This window comes from Drosophila willistoni, unplaced genomic scaffold (genome assembly GCF_018902025.1).
Source record: "Drosophila willistoni isolate 14030-0811.24 unplaced genomic scaffold, UCI_dwil_1.1 Seg251, whole genome shotgun sequence".
Classification (NCBI taxonomy): Eukaryota; Metazoa; Arthropoda; class Insecta; order Diptera; family Drosophilidae; genus Drosophila; species Drosophila willistoni.
Genome location: NW_025814213.1, coordinates 330,583 through 352,938, shown reverse-complemented (window position 1 = coordinate 352,938; position 22,356 = coordinate 330,583). Strand labels below are relative to the sequence as shown.

General features: G+C 38.5%; 1 protein-coding gene across 1 annotated transcript; it reads right to left on the bottom strand.

Moving 5' to 3' along the window:
* Positions 1 to 1,492: 1,492 nt before the first annotated feature.
* Positions 1,493 to 21,381, bottom strand: LOC111519614. Its single transcript, XM_047012742.1, has 3 exons — positions 21,206 to 21,381; positions 20,879 to 21,130; positions 1,493 to 1,657 (listed from the first exon to the last, which is right to left on the bottom strand). The coding sequence occupies exons 1-3, from the start codon at positions 21,335 to 21,337 to the stop codon at positions 1,493 to 1,495; spliced, it is 549 nt and encodes a 182-aa protein (XP_046868698.1). The 5' UTR covers positions 21,338 to 21,381.
* Between the last annotated feature and the right edge of the window lie 975 nt (positions 21,382 to 22,356).

The following is a 22,356-nucleotide window of genomic DNA, read 5'->3' as shown; positions in this document are numbered from 1 at the left end:
TATTCATACATGCATTGTATGTTAATGCATGCATCTCTATTGTGGCCTCTCTGTGCTCTTAAACTGTCCCACTGGGCCAATGCCCTTTTTTGCTTGCACTTGTTTGCTCTTACATGGCCGACTTTGCCTATTATGCCTCCCACGCATCTTCCCGCTTGTACGAAATTGCTCGCGGTTGCGTGCGGTTCGATCGATCGTGTTTGATCGTAACCGTATCGTGTATCGTATCTCGTATATGCGGTTGCCGACTTGTCGCTTGCTCGCGGTTGCGTGCGGTTCGATCGATCGTATTTGATCGTAACCGTATCGTGTATCGTATCTCGTATATGCGGTTGCCGACTTATCGCTTTATGCTTCCCACGCATCTTCCCGCTTGTACGAAATCGCTTGCGGTTGCGTGTGGTTCGATCCATTGCGTTTGATCGTAACCTATTTGCGTTGCACTGGTTCGATCGACCGGTGACGCGATTGGTCGAATATCGTACATCTGGTTTGTGTCTCGGCTGTATCTTGTATCTGGTGCGTTATTTACACCGTTGGATTGTTTTGCTGCCGGTTTGTTGTGTGGGATATTATTATGATTTATAATATTCCTCACACTCCCCCCTTCTCCGGGAGGGATTTGCCCTCCCCTGTCCCTTGTACCTTGTGTTTGTTTTTTTGTATGTTTATTTCTTTCATTTCCGTATTTGTGCATTTTTTTTTCATGTATTGCCTTTGTTCGTTTTTTTTCGTAGTTTTGGCATGTATTTTGCTTGTTTTTGTTTTTGGGACTCAGCTCGCATCTTTTATTGGCCATTTGGCATCTTCTGTTGTTCGCGATTACTGAGTATCTTTTCGTTAATGTTGGCGGATTAGGGCATCTTTGCATTGTTTTTTTTTTTTTTTTGGCCCGTTCCGCATCTTTTCTTACTTACTAGCATTACTCTAACTAGTTTCTAATTTTTGTTTTGTATTCTTACTGCCTCTCCCTAAACACCCTAATCACCCCCTGTGCGATTCTAATTCTATACCTAATTCTACCCGCCCACGCTATTCTTACTATTCTTGCCATGTGTTGCCAACATGCGTCGCCTGGCACCACATTTCCGACACTTCCAGGCGTTTGGCTGGCCTCTCCTTCAGCCTCACCCGCACCAGCCACGGCCTCCTTCTCCGATTCGCTGGCTTCGGACATGTAGCCCACCATACGAAACGGAGTCCGCGGCCGTGCTGGCTCCCATGCTTGTGCCGGTGGCTCAGGTATTTCATCCTGATCCCACGGCGCGTACTCCGGGCTCTGCCCAACTCTCTGATTCTCCTCTTCAATTTCCTCCTCGCTCATCTCCTGTACCATGTTCATCTCCCTTATCACGTCATCCAACTCTCTCCATACTTCTTCCTCGTCCGTGTCTATATCACGGAGCCGGTCTGCCACCACCGGCTCAGCGACACTCTCTTCATCGGACTCTTCTGCCGTGTTGACTCCACCCTCAGACTCTTCCAGAGTGGTTTATCCACTGTCCGTGCTGTCACCCACGTCCTCATCGAACTCCTCGTCCGAGGAGGCGGCGATGGCCGGATTTGCTATGTCCGGCGCATCGTCGTCGGACTCCTCATCGGACCGGTGCCAGTCACCGCGTTCCATGTTGAGCCCGCGGTGCCGCACCTCGTCGATCTACGCCTTCATCCTGGCCATTAATTGCATTAAATGCGTTCATATTGGGTTTTTTTTTTTTTATTTTGTTGTTTACTCGCCGAGTGATAAACTTTGAGTGTCTCTTGATTATGACAATTGCACGCATGAAACCTCGCATTAGCATTCGGTCATTTCTTTGATATTTACCGATATTTAGGATTTCTCGACCTTGCCCTTGCTCTCTTGGCATAGTTGCATATTCTAATGCGTCGTGATGCTCCACCATTACATGCATAATAGCATGCGCATGTGTATGTGCGTCGCGGTGACTCACTAATACATACGTAATATCGTGCGTATGTGTGGGTGCGTAATATCATGCGCCTGTGTGGGTGCGTTTCCCCTCCCTTTTTGCTGTGTATATGCATATGTGTTGGTGTTGTCTCTCGTTGATTGTCCCCATTCGTTCTATCTCGGGTTTTTTTTTTTTGCTGCCCGTTTCTAATGTTCTATTTTGCCTGCATATCATATGCATCGTTACGATATTCGAGTATCCGCTGCCAGTTTCTAAGTTCGTTTTCGCATGCTTGTATACGTGTCAGAACGATATTCGCATATCTTCATCTTGCTCTGCTTTGCTATAATTTTGTTTCTGAAACGTTGTGCTTTGAGATTTTCAGCTCTATGTAAATTTTTTTTTGTATGATTTCAATGCATTTTGAGATTTTTGGCTCTTTGTCATGTTTTTGAGTTTTCTGCCCAGCCGGCCGGTCTGTGCAGATTTCTCGCTGCCATGTCATCAGAGTCGTCCGTACTCATTGTTCATCTAATTTCTTGCCATCTGTTTGTTCACATATTTGTTGTTTCATCTGGCTGATATGTGCTTGTCTGCTTTTTTTTGTTTCTTTGTGCCGTAATTTGCATATGACCGGAGATGCAAAGCCTATCACTTCATATGGGCCTCCAAACTGTGGTGCCAGCTTTGCTGCGAATCCTTCTGCAGCATTTGAAAGGTGGTGTTCTTTTGCCCATACCTGTCGTGACACTATCGTATATCGCGCCTGGCATTCTAGGTTCACGTCCTTGTATCACATATGCTGGCGTAAATCCAGTTGACTCTGATTGACTAGTATTTACAGCCAGTGTTATTTCCGGCCAGCTCTCATCCCAATTCCGTCGATTTTCACCGGTAAACTGAGCAATCATTGTTTTCACTGTTCTGTTTGCCCTTTCGGTTGGGTTTTCTTGTGGTGTGGATGGTGCTGTTAATTGGTGTTGGCATCCCCATTCCTCTAGCATTTTCTTAAATGTTCTGCTAGTGAATTGGACCCCATTGTCCGTTATTACCACTTTAGGAACTCCAAATCTCGACAGAATCCTTTCCCTAAAGGCCTTGATTAGATTCTCCGCAGTTGCCTTTCGCATGGGTATCAGTTCTGTCCATTTTGAAAATCGGTCAATGATTACTAGTAACATTGAGTTTCCATGTTTCGACCGTGGTAGTGGTCCGACGAAATCAGCACAAACAGTGGCCCATGGTTCATCAGGTATTTGCGTCAGCATTTTCCCTGCTGCTTGCTGTTGGTTGGGTTTGTATTGCTGACACGTTGTGCATTTTCCCACGAATTTCCTGATATCTCGTTGCATTCCTGGCCAATAATATCTTGACGCAGTTCTAGTAACCGTTCGCCTGTTTCCTGTATGCCCTGCCGTTATGGAAGTGTGGTTTTCTTCCATCACTTGGTTTCGTAGCGTCTTGGGCACACACAATTTCCATGATATTACTTCTTCTTGGCCTTCTCTATGCGGAATATTCCTGTACACCTGGCTGTTTTCTAATATGTAATCTGGATATTTCTGTGGTTGATGTTGTATTTTCTTTATTATATCTTGAATCCACTCACATTCTTTGTTTGCTTGTCGTAATCGGGCGCCATTGTCTACTATTCTTTTGCACCCTTCCATCGGTTGTCTTGATAGTGCATCGGCGACAATGTTTAATTTGCCCTTTCGATATGCTATTTCGAAATCGTATTGTTGTAATTCCAGTGCCCATCGAGCTATGCGGCCCGTGGGGCTCTCTATTTTATTCAACCACTTCAACGCCATGTGGTCTGTCACCACCTTAAATCGGTATCCCTCGAGATATGGTCTCAGCTTGCGTACTGCTCACACTATTGCTAGGCATTCCTTTTCTGTTGCTGAATAGTTCTTCTCTGCTTGATTTAATTCTCTTGACAGATATGAAACCACTCTTTCCCCCTCCTCGGTGTTTTGTACTAGTATGGCCCCTAATCCTGTGTTGCTTGCATCTGTCTGGAGTACAAACGTTTTTGTGAAGTCTGGGCATGCCAATACTGGGTCACTCGTGAGTTTTTCTTTTACTGATTCGAATGCTGCCTGATGCTCTTCGCTCCAATGCCATTTGGTTTTTTTCTTGAGCAGTGCGTTTAACGGGTGTGTTATCATAGCAAAATTTGGTACGAATCGTCTGTACCACGAAGCCACTCCTAGATATTGCCGTAATTCTTTTGTGCACGTGGGCGGCTTCAATTGAGCTATTGCTGCCACCTTGTCTGGGTCCGCTGCAATACCGTTTTCTGTTACCAAGTGGCCTAGAAACTTTAGCTCTTTTCTGAAGAATTGACACTTTCCAGCATTTATTCTTAAGTTTGCTTCTTTCAATCTCCTGACCACTTCTTGCAGCTGGTCCATGTGTTCTTTGATTGTTTTGCTTACTACCACTATGTCATCTTGGTAGGCGAACGCGTTTGGTATCATTTCTGGGCCAATGACTTGGTCCAGTGCCCGTTGGAACGTTGCTGATGCGGAGTGTAACCCGAATGGCATCACTTTCCATTGGAATAAACCTTTCCCTGGGACTGTGAATGCTGTCATTGGCCTGCTGTTTTCTTCCAATGGAATTTGCCAATAGCCGTCCTTCAGGTCTAGGCTGCTTATAAATTTCGCTTCACGTAGTTGGTTTAAGATGTAGTCGATGCGTGGCATTGGGTATGCATCTTTTATAGATTTTGCGTTAATCTGTCTAAAATCTACGCATAATCTCCATTTGCCCGTCTGCTTCTTTCTCACCATCACTATGGGTGAGCTATATGGACTTTGTGATGGTTCGATGCATCCCATTGTCAACAGTTCATCGACCTTTGTGTTGATTTCTCTCTGTATTTTTGGATTTTTTGGGTAATACCTTTGTTTTATTGGTATTTCATCCTTCATTGTGATCCTGTGTATCCCCACTTTTGATGATCCCTTGATTTTCCCCAATTCCATCAGTTCGTGTCCTAGAAACTTTTGTATTTCTGTTTGCTCTTCCTTCTGTGTCACCACGATCAATATGCGTTCGGTTATCCTGCCCTGCATTCACCGTTGGAATTTTCATCCTGTGGCCTCCGCATGCTATTTCGGTATTCATCAGCCTTAAGAAATTCCATCCTAAGATTATAGCATCCCGAAGAAGGGGGGGAGTGTGAGGAACATTATAATTAACTATAATATCCCACACAACAAGCCAGCAGCAACACAATCAAACGGTGCAAAGGATGCACCAGATACAAGATACAGCCGAGACACAAACCAAACGTACGATATACGACCGAACCCGCTGCTGATGGATCGAACCGATTTGATATAAGTGGTCTACGATCAAACGTGGCCAGTCGAACCACAAGCAACCGTCGGCGATTTCGTACAAGCGGGAAGATGCGTGGGAAGCGTAATGCAAAGAAACCGATATGCACACACATGCGATGGGCAACCAAGTCCAACATGGCTCGATCCCATGGTTTACGATCAAACATGACCGATCGAACCACATGCGACCGCTGGAAATTTCGTACAAACGGGAAGATGCGTGGGAGGCATAATGCATAATATCGGCTGTATAAGAGTAAATGAAACCGGGCTTGAGGGCATAATTGCATGCAAAAAGGGGGCATTGGCCTCATAAGATAAATCAAGAGCACAGAGAGGCAAATATAGAGATGCAAGCATTAGCGTACTGGGCTTATGAGTATACGCTGAATAAGCATACACGCACGTCACACGTACACTATGCGTGAGTGACAGCAAGGGAGAATACCGGTGGCCAATAGGGTACTCTCTGCCTACGTCACGCTCATGAGAACGAAAGCAGTTAGATTGCGAGCAGCAAAAATCTTGTGAGCGAAAGAGAACAAAAGTGTGGGCCAAGCAAGCCCGTGAGACGGGTGCGGGGCATGCATGCATTATATGAAACGATAATGGTTTGTGGATTGGATAGGGGAATATGCGAACCGAAGGGGGAGGAATGGAGGGATGAACAATGGGGAAGCCCTCTATCTAATAGATAAGATATGCGGATGAAAGTGCATTGCATGGGAAATTAAACGATGTTGTATATTAAATTAATCAGGCTAATTATTATTAAACAATAGTTTAAGTCAATACAATTAGTATATATGTATATAAATATAATATGGAGTGAATATGGGCGAAATTGGGTATGACGAGTTGATCAAAGGGAGCGACGGGCGACGGCAGCGCTGACAGAGAAAGAAAGCAGAGAAAGTCAACGGGATACGATGGGCGGCCAATAGAAAGGCGACGCCAATGGGTGAAAGTGATGGAAGCACATAGATGCAAGGGAGCTAGACAAGGACAAGGAAATAAATGGGCGCGCAGCCACAAAGAAAGTGGACACATATGCGTCAGGAATACGGGACTTTCACCACGCATGGCAACAAGTGGATGCGTGGGTGAAAGTGGACGGCCGATGGAAAATTACCAGCGGTATTACACCAGCCAGTGCCTGAGGCCAGAGGAGCTGCCTATATAAAGGCGGCACAAATCAGAGTAATCATCAAGTCATCAAGTCGTGATCAAGTAACAAGTAATTAAGGCCTTACGAGTAACCTTAAGAACTTATCAAGGAAACACAAGGAGCAACAAAAAAACTAGGAACTATACAGGCCTTACGAGTAACCTGTACAGTTCATCCGATAGCAACAAGTCCTTAAATAAGGATAACAAACACCGTACCCAAGCTAGAGTAAATTGGAGAGAAGCCAAGCATTTCCAGGAGTATCCAAAGTCAGTGGTAGGCACGAGGATATATCCTACTGCCGAAATTCCAGGATCTATATATCCTGACGAGTACCAATTTCTGAGGAACATCCTGCTTCGTGATAACAGCTACGGGATTCATCCCCGAGCTTTAAAGCAAAAGCATACTCAACGAACTCAGCGAAAAGGGTGCAGAGGTGTGTAGCGCAAATCAAGTACACTATACGGATCGAGACGGTAACCAGCAACGGCTGTAGGAGCAAGAGGAAGACGAGAAGGGTCGACGAGGGACTCACCAACGCTGCCCAAGTCCAGAACTACCGTAGAGAAACCGTCATATACAACCGAGCCCACTAATGATTTTGAATAAACATACGTATAAGCATTAGCAACTGAAATCAAACGTGTTTTTAATTTCACCGGGGCACAAAATAAATTTGTTGTGCCGAACCTAGCCCAAGAGATATTGTAAATATCCCGAAGGACGAAAAAGGATCGTTACACAGTATAGGAAAGGTGAAAATTTGACCTTTACCAGTACAATAAAACACAACATCAGAACTTAACACGAAGAGCCAATTTACAAACACCCATACAAATACCCACAAATCTTTGACGAAGAAGTCAATAAACAAATTAATGAAATGATAGAACGGGGAATCATTCGGAAATCGAAATCGCCCTATTGTTCACCAATCTGGATCGTACCTAAAAAAGAGGACGCATCCAAGGAACAAAAGTTCCGCCTAGTAATCGACTATCGTAGTCTAAATGAGATTACTGTCGATGACAAGATGAAATATTAGACAAATTTGGCAAATGTCAATATTTTACAACCATTGACCTCGCCAAGGGATTCCATCAAATCCAAATGGACCCTAAATCAATCGAAAAAACCGCATTTTCAACTAAACATGGTCATTACGAGTACACACGAATGCCATTTGGACTGTATGAACAATTTATTAGAAGATTTAATCTATAAAGATTGTTTAGTCTACTTAGACGATATTATTGTTTATTCCACCTCATTAGAAGAACATTTGGCATCACTAAAAAAGGTCTTTGCTAAATTGCGCAATGCTAATCTAAAACTACAATTAGATAAATGCGAGTTCTTGAAAAAGGAAACAGAAGTTTTAGGTCACGTCATAACTACAGAAGGAATCAAACCAAACCCAGACAAAGTCAAAGCTATTCTAAAATATTCAATCCCGAAAACCTCGAAAGAAATAAAATCATTCTTAGGCTTATGCGGATTCTTCCGTAAGTTCATTCCAAATTTTGCACACATTGCAAAGCCTTTAAGCCTTGGATTAAAGAAAGGAGCTAAGATTAACATAAACGACCCACATTATATTTCATTCTTTGAAAAATTAAAATGCCTCCTTATGAACGATCCCATACTTGCATATCCCGATTTTAAAAAACCATTTTTTCTAACCGCTGATGCTAGCAATATAGCTTTAGGTGCTTTCCTCTCACAGGACCATAGACCTATTTCTTATGGTAGTAGAACACTAAACCAACATGAACTTAATTATTCAGCCATAGAAAAGGAATCACTATCTATCGTATGGGCAACCAAATATTTTAGGCCATACCTCTTCGCTAGACATTTTGAAATCCTAAGTGATCATAAACCCCTTGTCTGGTTGGACAATATCAAAGAACCTAACATGAAATTACAAAGATGGAAAATAAAATTGAGCGAATTCGATTAAAAAAAATAAAATACTTTCCAGGAAAAGAGAATTATGTGGCAGACGCCCTTTCCAGAATAAAAATAGATGAAAATCTTTTAGGTGAAGAAATAAGTAGTTCCAGAGCTACAGTACATAGTGCTCAAGAAGATAACGAAAACCTAATAGCCATTTCAGAAAAACCCCTGAATTTCTACAATCGTCAAATAGAATTTAATAAATGCAACGAAAATAAAGTTAACGTTACTCACTATTTTCACAAAACGAAAATAGAAATATCATATGTAGAAATGACCAATCAGTTTGCTAAAGAAATTATTAAGGAATATTTATGCTCAAAAAATAACGCACTTTATATTCAAAACGACACAGATTTTCAAATACTTCAAGAAGCTTATCTTGCAATAATTAGTCCAGACAGCCAAACAAAAACATTGAGAACCACTTACAAATTAAAAGACATTTCCACTTATGCAGAATTCAAAGAAATTATTCTTAAAAACCATAAATCACTACTTCATCCAGGTATCACTAAAACTCAAAACTGGTTTAAAGATAAATACTATTAACCAGACTATCAAAAATTAATTCAAAACTTCATTAATGAATGCCATATTTGCAATTTATCAAAATCAGAAAACCGAAATACCAAATTATCTTTTGAAACCACCCCAGAGATATTTAACGCTAGAGAAAAATACGTGATGGATTTCTATTTAATCGATAGATATTTATTCAAAGTACGCAACTTTAGTCGAAGTTAAAAGTCGAGATTGGCTTGAAACAAAAAGGGCAATCACAAAAATCTTTTAGAAATCAAAGCAGATAAAGACTCAGCTTTCATTTGCATAGCACTTCAAAATTGGCTACAATCAGAAAACGTTAATATAAGTATAACATCGAGCAAAAATGGTGTTTCAGACGTGGAAAGATTCCACAGGACTGTAAACGAAAAGCTAAGAGTTATTAATGCAGAATCTAGTATAGAAGACAAACAAACTAAATTTGAAACTATCCTTTACACATATAACCATAAAACTAAACATCTAACGACAAACAGAACACCAGCAGATATCTTTATTTACGCAGGCACACCTTTTTATAATACGCAAGCTAACAAAGCAAAACAAATTGATAAATTAAATGAAAATAGGAACGATTTTGAAATAAATACACAGTATAAACAAGCCCCTTTAGTTAGATCGAAAACGACAACACCCTTTAAGAAAACAGGTGAAATTACCCAAGTTGACGACAAACATTATATTGAAACAAACCGAGGTAGACAAACAACACACTACAAATCGAAATTCAAAAAGAAAAATAAAACTCATCAAAGTAAATATACTAATTAATTTTAGAGATACCAACATTACTATTTCTACTCTTATCAATGGTACACTCGACGCATAATCAAAGCATTGAAATTAATCGCATAAAGGCACCTAATGGATATCTTGTATTCAAAACAGGAACCATGGATTTACCCTCAGATTTCGAATATCATTATTTAACTGTAAATTTAACCAACATAACCCCTTATAACAACTTGGTTGAGCAGTCAGAACCATATAAGAACATAGTCCACATTCAGTATTTAGTCGAAAAATTAAATCGCGAAATGAACGGCATAAAAATAATAAAAAGAAATAAGCGAGGACTTATTAACATAATAGGCACAGCACATAAATATCTTTTCGGCACCTTAGACCAATACGATAAAGAAGAACTTGAAAAAAAAAATTGATAATCTATCAGCAAATAGCGCCCAAAATAATGAACTTAATCATATCATTGAAGCAGTCAACAAAAATATAGAACTCCTAAATAATCTTACTATTCAACAGGATGCAGACAAAAAATTAAATATACTAATGTTCAACTTAGAGCATTTTACAGAATACATAGAAGACATAGAGTTAGGAATGCAGTTGACAAGACTAGGAATATTTAATCCAAAAATTTTAAACCATCAAGAAATATTTAACATAAATACAGAAAAACTCTTAAACATAAAAACATCTACTTGGTTAAAATCAGACACAATTGAAATATTAATAATTTCGCATATACCTAGACAAATATCTAAAACATCGCTATTCAAAATTATATCCTATCCAGATGAAAATAATAATACTTTAACAGAAAACATTCAAGAAACTTACTATATTCAAAATAATAAAATTTATGCAAAATCAACCAAAAAACAAGAAATAAATGAGTGGCATTATTACACAAAAACCAGCAGAATGCAAATACACAAAGATGTTCAAAACCAATTCAATTAGTTATGTAGAACCCAATATTATCGTAACTTGGAACTTGCCCAAAACAAATTTAAAACAAAATTGTAACCAAAATAAAATATTCATAGAAGGAAATAATATAATAAAAATATACGACTGTGCTATGCAGTTGAATGAGATATCAATAATAAATACATTGCAGGATTATACCCAGAATATTTATGTAACCAACAATGTAACAAAACTAGAACCAATCTTTTATATCCAAGCTAAACAAATCATTTCCGAAAAAACTGCGTATAACAAAATATTTAATATCATAACTACTACAACATTTATAATTACACTAATAAGTTTAACCCTATATCTTATTTATAAATTTAAGTCAATATCAAAAAAAATAATTATTACACAAATTAAGAATGAAACTTTTGTACAATCAAGTGACTCAGCTCTTGACAATCCCGTTTTACATGAATTGTCTTCATCCAAAGAAATTTCACTTGCAACACAGCAAGTACATCCGTTGCTTTTGCAACATACAAAAAAAATATAATCATACAAGTTTGCACAAAAACAAATGATTTTCTTTTGCTCATGTGTGTGTCAATGTCTATGAGTCGCCTCTTTACGCATATGTACGTCACGAATGAACCAGAAATTCCTCTGCCCTGGAGGAAATGTATGACGTCACACACTGACACTTTCAGGCTAATCTCTACAATTCGTATCGTGAGCGCACACATACACAAGAGTCACTCACGCGATCGGATGCGGCATCACGCATGTGAGAGCCAATGCACACGAGCATCATCGTTTTTTCCACACACACACGCGCATTTTGAAAACTCTTTTCTCTTTTTATACCCTTGCAGAGAGGGTATTATAAAATTGGTCAGATGTTTGTAACGCACTAATAAAAAAAAAATAATGTATGAAAACCATAAGGATCGGACCACTATATCATATAGCTCTTGAAGAACTAGAAGAAACATTTTCATAAAAATCGGAGTATGCTATGAAATTTACATATGTGATAATATTGGATATAAAACCCCAGATCCCAAAATATGAATGTGATCGGATAAATATAACACACACAGACGCAACGCTACATAAACTGTATGTGTATGCGTGCGTCGCTTTGCTTTGGGAATAAGGGAAGAAGAAGAACAAATTGTAAAATAGAGAGTAAAATTGTTTTGTTTGTATATTGATGAATTGAGTTGCAGAAAACAAATTTTGAACATGTAAAATTATTATTACCAAGGACTGCAAGGGTATTTAAACTTCGGCATAGCCGATGTTAGCTTCTTTGATATTTTTTTTTTTGTTGCACAATAAAAAAAAAACGCTAAAACGAAACCCAACGCGCGACTGTACTCAGCGATGCCAAGTCTACGTATTTGTACGTAGATCTACGTATTTCGAACGAGATCTACGTATCTACGTACGAAGAGACTAAAACTACGTACTTTTAAAAAATATTGAAAACAAATTTTAAGACCCAAAATTTTTGGGTAATCAATATATTATGAATTAAATAAAAAAGATGATATTTATATTGGGTTAGCAGCACTAAATTCCGTTTCCGTTTCGAAAAAACGGAAATTCAACCCAATGTTTCCCATCTTGACGGAGTTAACCCAAAATTTGCTTGTTTTGCCACATAGCAGTGCTAATGTTGAGCGTTTATTTTCAGAAATTTATTTAATTAAGACAAATAATAGAAACAAAATAGGCACGGAGACTTTAAAAGAATTGCTTCACACCAAAAGTGGATTATAGGAAATCTTAGAGCCTTCTGACAAACACATAAAATATTTTAATCAAAACATGTATAAATTTTTGTACAACATGTACATAAATCAATATGTATAATTTAAACAATGTAATTTGCTTTTTAAAACGACAATTGAAATTAATAACAACGAAGTACAATACAGTTAATTTAAAAATTTAATGGTTTATTAATTTTTTTTATTGTTTTTAAGCTTTAAAAAATAGTACGTATGTAGATCTACATATGTATTTCAGCAAAATTGTGCTACGTAAAAATACGTAGATTTTAGAGCCTGGCTACGTATTTCTCAAATTTTGACTTGGCATCGCTGACTGTACTTGCAAATCAGTGTGAATGAAGAAATGACAAAAAAAACGGTTGAATCAAAGCTGTGTGTAAGAGTGAGAGACAAAAGGCAAGAGAATGCTCGTAACTCACACACACGCCCCGAATAAAACGGTGAATTGTCTATTCCAGGGCCCGGCACAAAGAGAGCGCTAAAAAAGTTTAGTTGTATGTGTGCATTTGCTTGTATGCGTATGTTTCTTTACACTGCGCAAAATTAAACTTCATCAAATTCTGCCTCAAATCAAGAAAACGAGTGCAGCAAATAATCTTATGCAAGAAAAAGATAGAGAAAACAAAGCAGCGATCAATTTTTTCATGTGTGTTCTCTCAACAAAGCGACATAGATCTGGTTGCGTCGAAATGCTGAGGGAAACTAAAACCCACCCTCTCGCTCATGATAATTTTGGGTGAGGACTTCGGCAGCCGTTCGGTTACACGCATACGAGGTGCCGAACGTGTTCGTCCCCCGGGGGATATGAGTGCCGGGCTCTGGTCTATTCCCATTCTTACTGGCCGCTCGTGTGTCTCTGTCGCTTTCTCGCATGTAACTGTCGCTTGCACAGAAAACTAAAAGCGCGTGGCACAACGGCCACGTATATGCGACCTTTAAATACCCTAACCACAAATATACGTATATATATAAAAAATATGTTTAATTCTGAGTTGACTCCGATATATATTGATGAATATGCATACGTGTAAAAATTTTCACTCTTGTGTGGACTCATATATTTATATATATATGTATCTATATATATATGTATCTATATATATATATATATATACATATATATTAATGTACAAACATATATATATATATTTTATAATTTCCCTCATAATTCTCATCAAGGTCCCTGCTCGGACGCCATCTGTAAGGAAGCTCTGGCTGGGGTACAATTCTCAGTCCCAGAGTCCCGTCTACAGAACATTTATTTGATCTGGAGACCTTGATGAGTATTAGGATTGGGGACTGAGACCACATGAAGGGGGGAAAAGGGAAGGAAAAGGAGTAGGAGGAGAGTCCAAGAGGAGTAGCAACGACTGATCTCGTCTGCCAAGCGAAGCCCGCTTGGCCAAGATCCGTTGCCTCTTGGAAGGGAACGGGAATGTTAGTGTGGTTATGGGAAAGGGATGGTGAAGAGGAACTGCAACGACTGATCTCGTCTGCCAAGCGAAGTCCGCTTGGCCAAGATCCGTTGCCTCCTCACCTTGAGTGACTGAGCCTAGAGACCAGCGACTGACTTCGTCTGCAGGAGAATAACTCATCCTGCCGAAGTCCGCTGGTCCTTCGGCTCCACTCAAATGGTTAAGTGGCCAAGGAGAAGGGAAGGGAAAGGGTATACATAGATTCAGTGCCGAAAAAAAAATGCCGGGTGGGTTAAATGATCATATTATAACGTTTATTAATAATTAATTAATCCTAAACATATTTTGAAATCTGGGTCCCTACCGCACTCAAGCAAAAATAAAGGGGAACTTTGGTCATGGGCTCACCTGCTAATCCTGGAGGATCTCTTTAGGGTACTCTGTCTTTGGTCTTCTGTTACAATTGGTTACACTTGTTGATTTCTCACTGAGACTTCTCTTGTTTGTTCCACTGGACAACACTCTCGTGGTTACTGTCGAAGTGATTTTCTCCTAATTCTAACTCGCTGTCGAAACCCACCCTTGCTCTGTCTACTTATGTCCTAACGGTGAAAACATTCGATGCGTCTTGTGCTTTGGCACGCGTCACGATCGCCGTCTCTCTCTCCCACTTTCAATTTTCTCATGGGCTCTTTGGCGTCGGCATGCAGCGCAGCGTCAGCTGTCGGGAGGTTGTTCTCTCCGCAACGCGTCGACGCTGCAGCAACGGTAGCTAGAGAGGGAGGCGTCGATCGTAAGTATTGACTATTAGAAAAAAAGAACTACAGTTAGTTTTCATGTTGAGGTATTTAATGTGCTCTCCATGGGCGTATGAAAAATAGAAGTAACAATAAAGAGGCCCCACATGGGCGTAGTTTAAACTGCACTGAAAATGTGACTCGTCACAAGATGTATCATTAAGCAATGTAACTCTCATGTTTGTTGTCAACTGCAGTTTCTTCACATAGCGCCATAGATTTGACGATTTGAGGCAAGCGTTTACTTCATCGGCAGCCGTAGATCTTGGAATTACTGGCAGTATTTGGCGGAAATCGCCAGACAGTAAAATCATTACTCCTCCAAAACATCTCGAGTCATTGCGTAAATCTTTTAATGTTCTGTTAAGTGCTTCTAATGCACGTTTATGCGCCATTGTGCGTTTTTCCAATTGTTCACCAACAATCAGCACATTAATCAACAATTAAAAGTGCGTTCGTGTGTTCCAGATGGTCGTTTATCTGCTTTGTTGACAACTTTATGGTCATCATTTGGCATGCGCTCTAAAGCACTCTTAAACAACCTGACCAACGCATGATGTTTATGAAGCAGACACTGCAAGTCTTGAATAATTGCTCGCTTCATTCCTGATTGATCCCTAGGCGTCGATCAAGTTGTTCTTCCATGTTGCCCATGAAATATATTTGTAAAAATGTATTCTGTGTATTTTCGAAAGGTAGTAATGATCCAATTCGATGGTGAATCTCCTCTTGTATCTACAAAATAAAAACCAGACAGTATTAACTGGGTTATAAACAATTTTTCTGTGGGAGAGTAGAGTTCAGTATTAGCAAATATAATACATACCAATAGATAAAGTAAGTGATTCTTTAACTACATTCTATGTAAGTACAAAAATAAATACCTTAAATGTCACATTAAATCCTCCGTCTTCCATAATGTCTGCCCCAAATGATGTCATTTGGAAACAACTAATTGCCTGATTGCATTATGGCTCCGCCGGGAAAGATTAAATCTTCTAGGACGTGGCATAATCATTAGATTGCTAATGGGCTCCGTTTGATAATATGGGTTACTAAACACTGCACAAAACACGATATTCGAATTTCACATTCTATATTACAGAGCACTACAATGACATTAAAACAACAGTTGACTTTATTTAAATTGACTGTTAGAAAACGTTTGTATGGGGAAAAGACATTGGCTGTTTTAAGGAGTTTTCCGGCAATTATTTATTGTTTTTAAAATGTATTGTCCTATTCGGGGTGGAGACAAATACAACAAATCAAAAACCATAAAAATTGGTTCAGCAGATCTCGAGTTATAAGTGGCGTAACTAACACGCTTTCTTTTATATATATAGATTAATATTAACCAGTTGGCCGGGGCTAACTTCGACCCCGTCAAGGTTTGAATACCCTTGCAACTTTTTTGGTAACTCTTTGCTTACCCATCAAAGTGGAAAAATGTTTTTTCTAAAAAGGCTAAAGTTTTTGAAAGAACTGCCTACAATCTTAGCATAGGAAATAACTAAGATATTGATCAAAGTCACTCTTTTTGACCGATTGTTCCTATGGGAGCTGAATGATATCGTCACCCGATTTTGATTAAATTTGGCACAGTCGCTTATAGGCGTAATAAACTTTCTAATATTAAGTTTCACCATAATAGCTCAGAAAATAACGAAGTTATTTAGAAAAGTCACTGACTTTGCCGTTTGTATGGGAGCTATATGATATAGTGGTCCGATCCGGCTGAATCCGATATATACAACCCCTGCAGATATACAAGCCTACATGCGAAATTTCAACTCTGTAACTCTAACGGTCTAGGAGGAGTTTGCGTTGATCCATACGGACGGACATGGCTATATGAACTCGTCTCGTTATGCTGCTCAAGAATATATATACTTCTGACCAAAATCAATATAGCCTTTTTGCAAGGGTATAAAAATATCAAAGAAGCTAACTTTGGCTATGCCGAAGTTTAAATACCCTTGCAGTCCTTGGCAATAATTTATCACCCTTTTTCGATTTGTTATATATCGCGGATTCAAACGGATCGGACCCCTATTTGTAAGTCGGTGAGCCGACTTACTTACTTTATTCCATTAGTTTAAGTTATTTTATTTCCTTTAATTTAACTTCCACAGTCGACTTACTATTTTTTTCTCCCTTTCCATTCATTTTCAGAAACCAAGTTCGGGGCATTAGAATTGTGCTAGAAAAAGCCATTTCTAATGGGTTTATCGATTATAGCATCGAATTGGGGGATGAACAATATTTACAAATTGCTAATTTACCAAATGAAAGGCTCAATGAAACTCAAAGAGTCTTTAAAGTAAAAGGCTCAAGTTGTGAATGGCGTTCACTTGTAAAAAAATGCTTAAATCGAATGTTGTTAAGCAAAAATTACGAAATACTAAACTCAGCAGAAGTATGTTCTGAAGTTAAAATTGAGGAAAACTTTGAAAAGTTAATGAATAGTAGTTTTAACATAACCCAACCCAATATTCCTTGTTTCGACCCATCAGAGTTACAATTGTCTTCACAACCCCCAGACGAAAGTCTAATCAAAAGCAAATTAAAGTGCTTACGGCAAAGATTGTAGAATAGGAAATACAAGTTTAAATATAGATGTAAAAATGGTTGAACAGCCATCTCTCTTACGCGACTGTAAAAATGGTTATCGCAATTACATCTGTAATATGAAAATGCAGGACTTCAATAACCTTTTGGCAAATAGCATGTTCTTTGTATATGCTTACTGCAATGATACGTCTTGAGTAAAGCTTAGATTTAATGGTAATTTTGAGGGTTATATTGATGTGTATTCCAAAAGTTTAGAAATTTGTCACACAATAAATTTTTAAAAGACTCACCAATGCAGGGGCATTAATCGCTTTCTTGAGCAGAAAGCACTTAGACACCTCACAGCATTTTGAGCACAGGGAAAATTTGCTCAAAGTTGCAAGCAATGATAGGAACCTTGTTGGTAATAAGCAAATGATTAATAAAAATCTAGCTTACTACCGCAACTTTAAGTCCAAATGTAATGCTAGGAATGATTTGGATAAAGATCCATTTATTGATGCATATATAATGTTCAAAAATGGGTATTCCTACACGAAACATTTATCTGCAAAATTGGAAGTATTTCTATGGAATGTTGAACATATACGATTCTTCCAAGAAAACTTCAATTTCCATACGTTACACATAGACGCCACGGGATGTGTTATAAGACCCCTAGTAGTAGCCAAAAAGAGGATATTTCTTTACTCTATCGTAGCACACATTACTGACATGTATGTAACGTATGGAATGGCACATGCCGTTCTTTCAAATCACTCAGCCTATTATATAGACCCCTTGTTGAGTGAATAAAAACCTCTCTTAAGGAAATTGCACACGCCAATCTGGAAACGCATCATAACGGATGTATGTTTTGCTATTATTTCAGCAGTTCTTAAAGAAAACTGCTGTTGTACTTTCACAGAGTACAACGAAATGTGCTATCAGTTTTTATATAACGAAAGCAAAACATTTCCGGCGTTATTAGTACAATTTTGCACAAGCCATTATGCTAAAATAGTGTGTGCTGATATAGATGGCACCATTGGCTTGCAAAATGTACTACTTAGGAAATTTTTAAGAAATGCCCTGGGGGTGGGTTATAGTACATCCCGAATTGGGGACTTTGAGAAACGGTTCCAACATTTGGTAACAATTCTTTTGTTCCGCAATTCAAATGAGATGGTTCGCAATTCCATCAAATATTTTATGAATGAACGAGCGCTATATGTTGATTTATCCGACCATGAAAATAAAGTTGTTGGAAAAAAATAAATATGAGGAAAGCCTCAAGCCTGTTGCTGGCAACAGCAGGTTGAGAAAACGTTTCACAGACATTATGAATAATATATTTCATAATTCCAATATGGCACAAGTCAATTTAAAGAAATATGTTGTCTTTGCTCCGTTTTGGACAAATTTGGTGGGGATTTTTAGTGATAGTACCAATAAAAGGAATCACATATTGAAAATGATGGTGAAGGTTCAGTAGCTACAGAAAATATAATTCGTTCTGCTGTTTCACAGTTTAATTTCGGCATTCCCATTCGCAAAATCCGTTTGGAATCCAAAAAGAATATAAGGCAATAATCTTAAGGCATTCAAATCTGAATAGTTTCATTGCTAAAGGTGTAAAGTTTTACATTTTGCAATGCAAAACTCTATTCGAGCATCTACAACTCACTTCAGCTCACTTCATTTTACAGTACAACTTAACTAAAAGAATTTTGGTTTGCAGTTTTTTATTATTCAAGGTTTCCTGTACAATATTGAATTGGACGATATTGTCACCTTGTTGGGTAACTCTTGGCTATCCAATTTCATTGTTGAAGCTGTTTTGACTTCGATCATTTTCGATCACAACGATAGCAGTATCATTAATATTCCATGCCAAAACAGAAATAATCTATTTCAAAATAGCATTTTTATAAAAGAAGCATTAAAAAGCTCGCAGAAACTAATAATTGTTCCCCATTGCTATGAGGCCCATTTCTACATCCTATTTATTAACAAAAATAAATTGGAATTCACCTTTTTGGATCCTTTTGGTCACACTTCTCAAGCCGCAAGGTTTATTAGACATTATTTCCATTTACTTGGGGAATATAGACATGCTGCGGTCTTTCATGATATCCAAAGGAATTCTTTTAATTGTGGGGGCTTTATTTTGCAATATGCAATATGATATATACAAGACACAGCATTTACAAATTTAACATCCCCAAGTGAATTCAGAAAAGATGTTTTTAAAAAGTTAGTCAACTGCAGTGATGCAGTACTAAATACCTGCTTGCATTGCTCAAGTGCATCTGGGCATCTGGATTCCAATATGATAGTTGCATTAGATGCAAAAGGTTTCTTTGCACAAAGTGCTTAAAAGACCTATACCTAGTATTTTGTCCGATTTAATTTGCAAGCTATGTGAGCAATGAACATACAAAGCAATGGGTGGGGGTCATTCTTTTTTGATTTGGGTGGGGGAATATTAGCCTTTTCTATTTGCAAATGGCATACCTAAAATAATAATAAATTCATTGCTTGCTCAATAGATAGAATAGTGGATTAGGCCTTCTGGGGAACCACTTAAAAGAATGCGCGCCACGAACTCTACCTCAAGATGGTGTGGAAAAGAGTTAAAAACAGGTGGTAAGTTTTATTACTTCTACTTAACATATGATTATACTTATATTACACAGTGTATCAAAATTTGAACCCAATCAGTTCTGTAGTTTCTGAACGCATAGCGATTGTAGGAACTCACACAACATTTATATAAATATAGATTTATCTTTTCCGAATTTTATTACTTTTTGTATTTTATCAAAATGACAATTTCATTAGCATCAATCCATTTCAGTGTTAATAAAAAAGTAATGATTATGCCATGCCATGGCACAACTCTGGAACTAAATCTATTTTGAGTCTTATACAGTACTGTGTCCGCCGCCATAATTTCATTGAAATTACATTTTTTTCGTTCGTAGAAAGAATCTGATTGGTCAGTAGATCTCTTCTATGATTGGTTGCGCTCAGAAGAGTGATGACCGAGTGATGATACTTCGGTCAGCGGCGCCAGTGGGCACGGCAAGCGAATAGGCTGCTCAAAACTGAGCTGCCGTGACATCGAGCAAAGCGAGAGAAAACGCTGTGCACAGTTTGAGAGAGCGAATTCACGAAATGCAGCGGAACCGAGACTTCTTGATGCGATGTTCGATAAAGCGTAGGCCATTTGAATTTCGCCGTCGTACAGAGCAGATTGCATCATGTATATGAAGCTGTTTTATTGTTGCTCTGATTTATTTATCCATATACATACATATGTATTCTTATTTTGAAAAAAACTGCTTTGAAAAAATTGAGTAATTTGGAAAATAAAGAAATGGGTTCAAATCACAGCCATGTCGTAGTAATTTTTTTTTTTTTAAATATATGTATATGTCACCTACACATACATATGTAAGTAAGTAAATGCATGTACACACTTGTACGTATGTACATATATATATGCACATACATATGTGCCTACATACATAGGCAATGACGCCTATTTTTCCCGGTAAAAGCTAGCTGACGCCAGCTTCTACCCTCCTCTTCTACCACCTAAAAAAAAATGTAAAAAACACATAGATATATATAAATTTTTATATCTTGGTAGATTTTATTTTCTTTGTTATCTCCACAGTTGGCGCCATTGGTGCCTCCGATCGTGGCTCCGATGGTGGCTCTGATGGTTCGGGTGGTGGCGGTGATGCCGGTGCCGGTCCCTCCTTCTTCGCTGCTTTTGGCAAACGTGGGAAAAAGACTCGTGACGGCCGAACGGGCCCGACCTTGTGAATCGAGCGGCCTGGCACCTTCTTCGTCTTTCGAGGATCGTGTTGTTGCTCCCTCTGTGGCTGGCCCTGGCCCTGGCCCTGGCCGATGATGGTCACGTCCTGAAAAACAAAATAAAACAATGTTTAAATTAAAAAATGAACTTAAAACACAAAAAAAAAAACAAAAATACTCACGCAGCTTTTGAAAATAAAGTTCATCTTCGTGGTTGTCTTCGGATGTGTGAAGAGCTGCCACACTCCATGCTTGCAATTCATCGGAAGCCATTTATTATCGATACTTTGGCTATCGATATTTTGAGTGGTCATCGAACTCTTTGAGTCGAATTGGAATTTTTAATTAAAAGTAATTTTAAAAGTTGTCCAAATATTTCGCCATGATCTTGATATTGAACCAGTCCCATAATTTCTTGCTTTTGGCCAATAAATTGACAAGATTTTATTTGAATTTTGTATGGCGCCATATAATAGGATGTACAACGTTTCACAACACTACACGCAGCAACCATTTCGCCGGCAAAAGGTACCCTCACCTTTTGACAATTTTCTAGAAAACGTTCCGCTATTGGGTATTGGGACTAAGACAAACATATTGCAAAAAGAACTCCCATGATTCTGGCATTCAATCTTGGAGGTTTTTACCGAGGTATCCTTACATTTATGAATTTTTCTCGAAAACGTTATGCTATTGGGTACTGAGGCTTTCCCAACCTACTCTAGAAAGTCCTTCAAGGATTCTGGCATTCAATCTTTATTGAGCCGTGTTGTTTGAAGCTAGTTTTTGCCCGTTGAAATCTATCTATTTTTTGGCACATTTTGTATGGTGAAAATCATGGTTGATTCATAAAAATGCAATTTTCCCGAAAACTGTATGAAACCATATAATAAAACTTGTTGGGTATATAGATGAATAACTGGGGGATAATCTGGCATTCAATCTTCATTGAGCCATGTTTTTGGAAAGGATATACACGAAAGCGAAAAAAGGACTTTTTCGAGGAGAAATTGTCAATACATGGAATGCTCAAAAACCCCCAAAACTGAATTAAAACAAAAATTTCATCTATTCTTAATAATTTAATATTTATTTGTTTAAAAAAAAAGTTGAAAAATAGCTGAAAAATTCAAAAATAAAAATGCAGAAAACTTAACAGAGGGTTAACAGAGGACCGTCGCTAACTCGAGTTTAACAGTGTCGGTAACTTGACGGACATCCGAAGTTAGCTTCTTTGATATTTAGATCAGGGCCCGGCACAAAGAGAGCGCTGAAAAGATGTAGTAGTATGTGTGCACTTGCTTGTGTGCGAAAGTTGCTATACACTGCGCAA

Bases quoted from the DNA above. Each gene is read 5' to 3' on its own strand.
- LOC111519614 (XM_047012742.1), bottom strand. From the start codon at position 21,337: ATGACCACTCAAAATATCGATAGCCAAAGTATCGATAATAAATGGCTT. The intron at 21,131-21,205 runs GTGAGTATTTTT...TTTGTTTTTCAG, and splicing joins ACTTTATTTTCAAAAGCTGC to GACGTGACCATCATCGGCCA. The intron at 1,658-20,878 runs GTGGAGATAACA...ATGAAGGCGTAG, and splicing joins AGGCACCAATGGCGCCAACT to ATCGACGAGGTGCGGCACCG.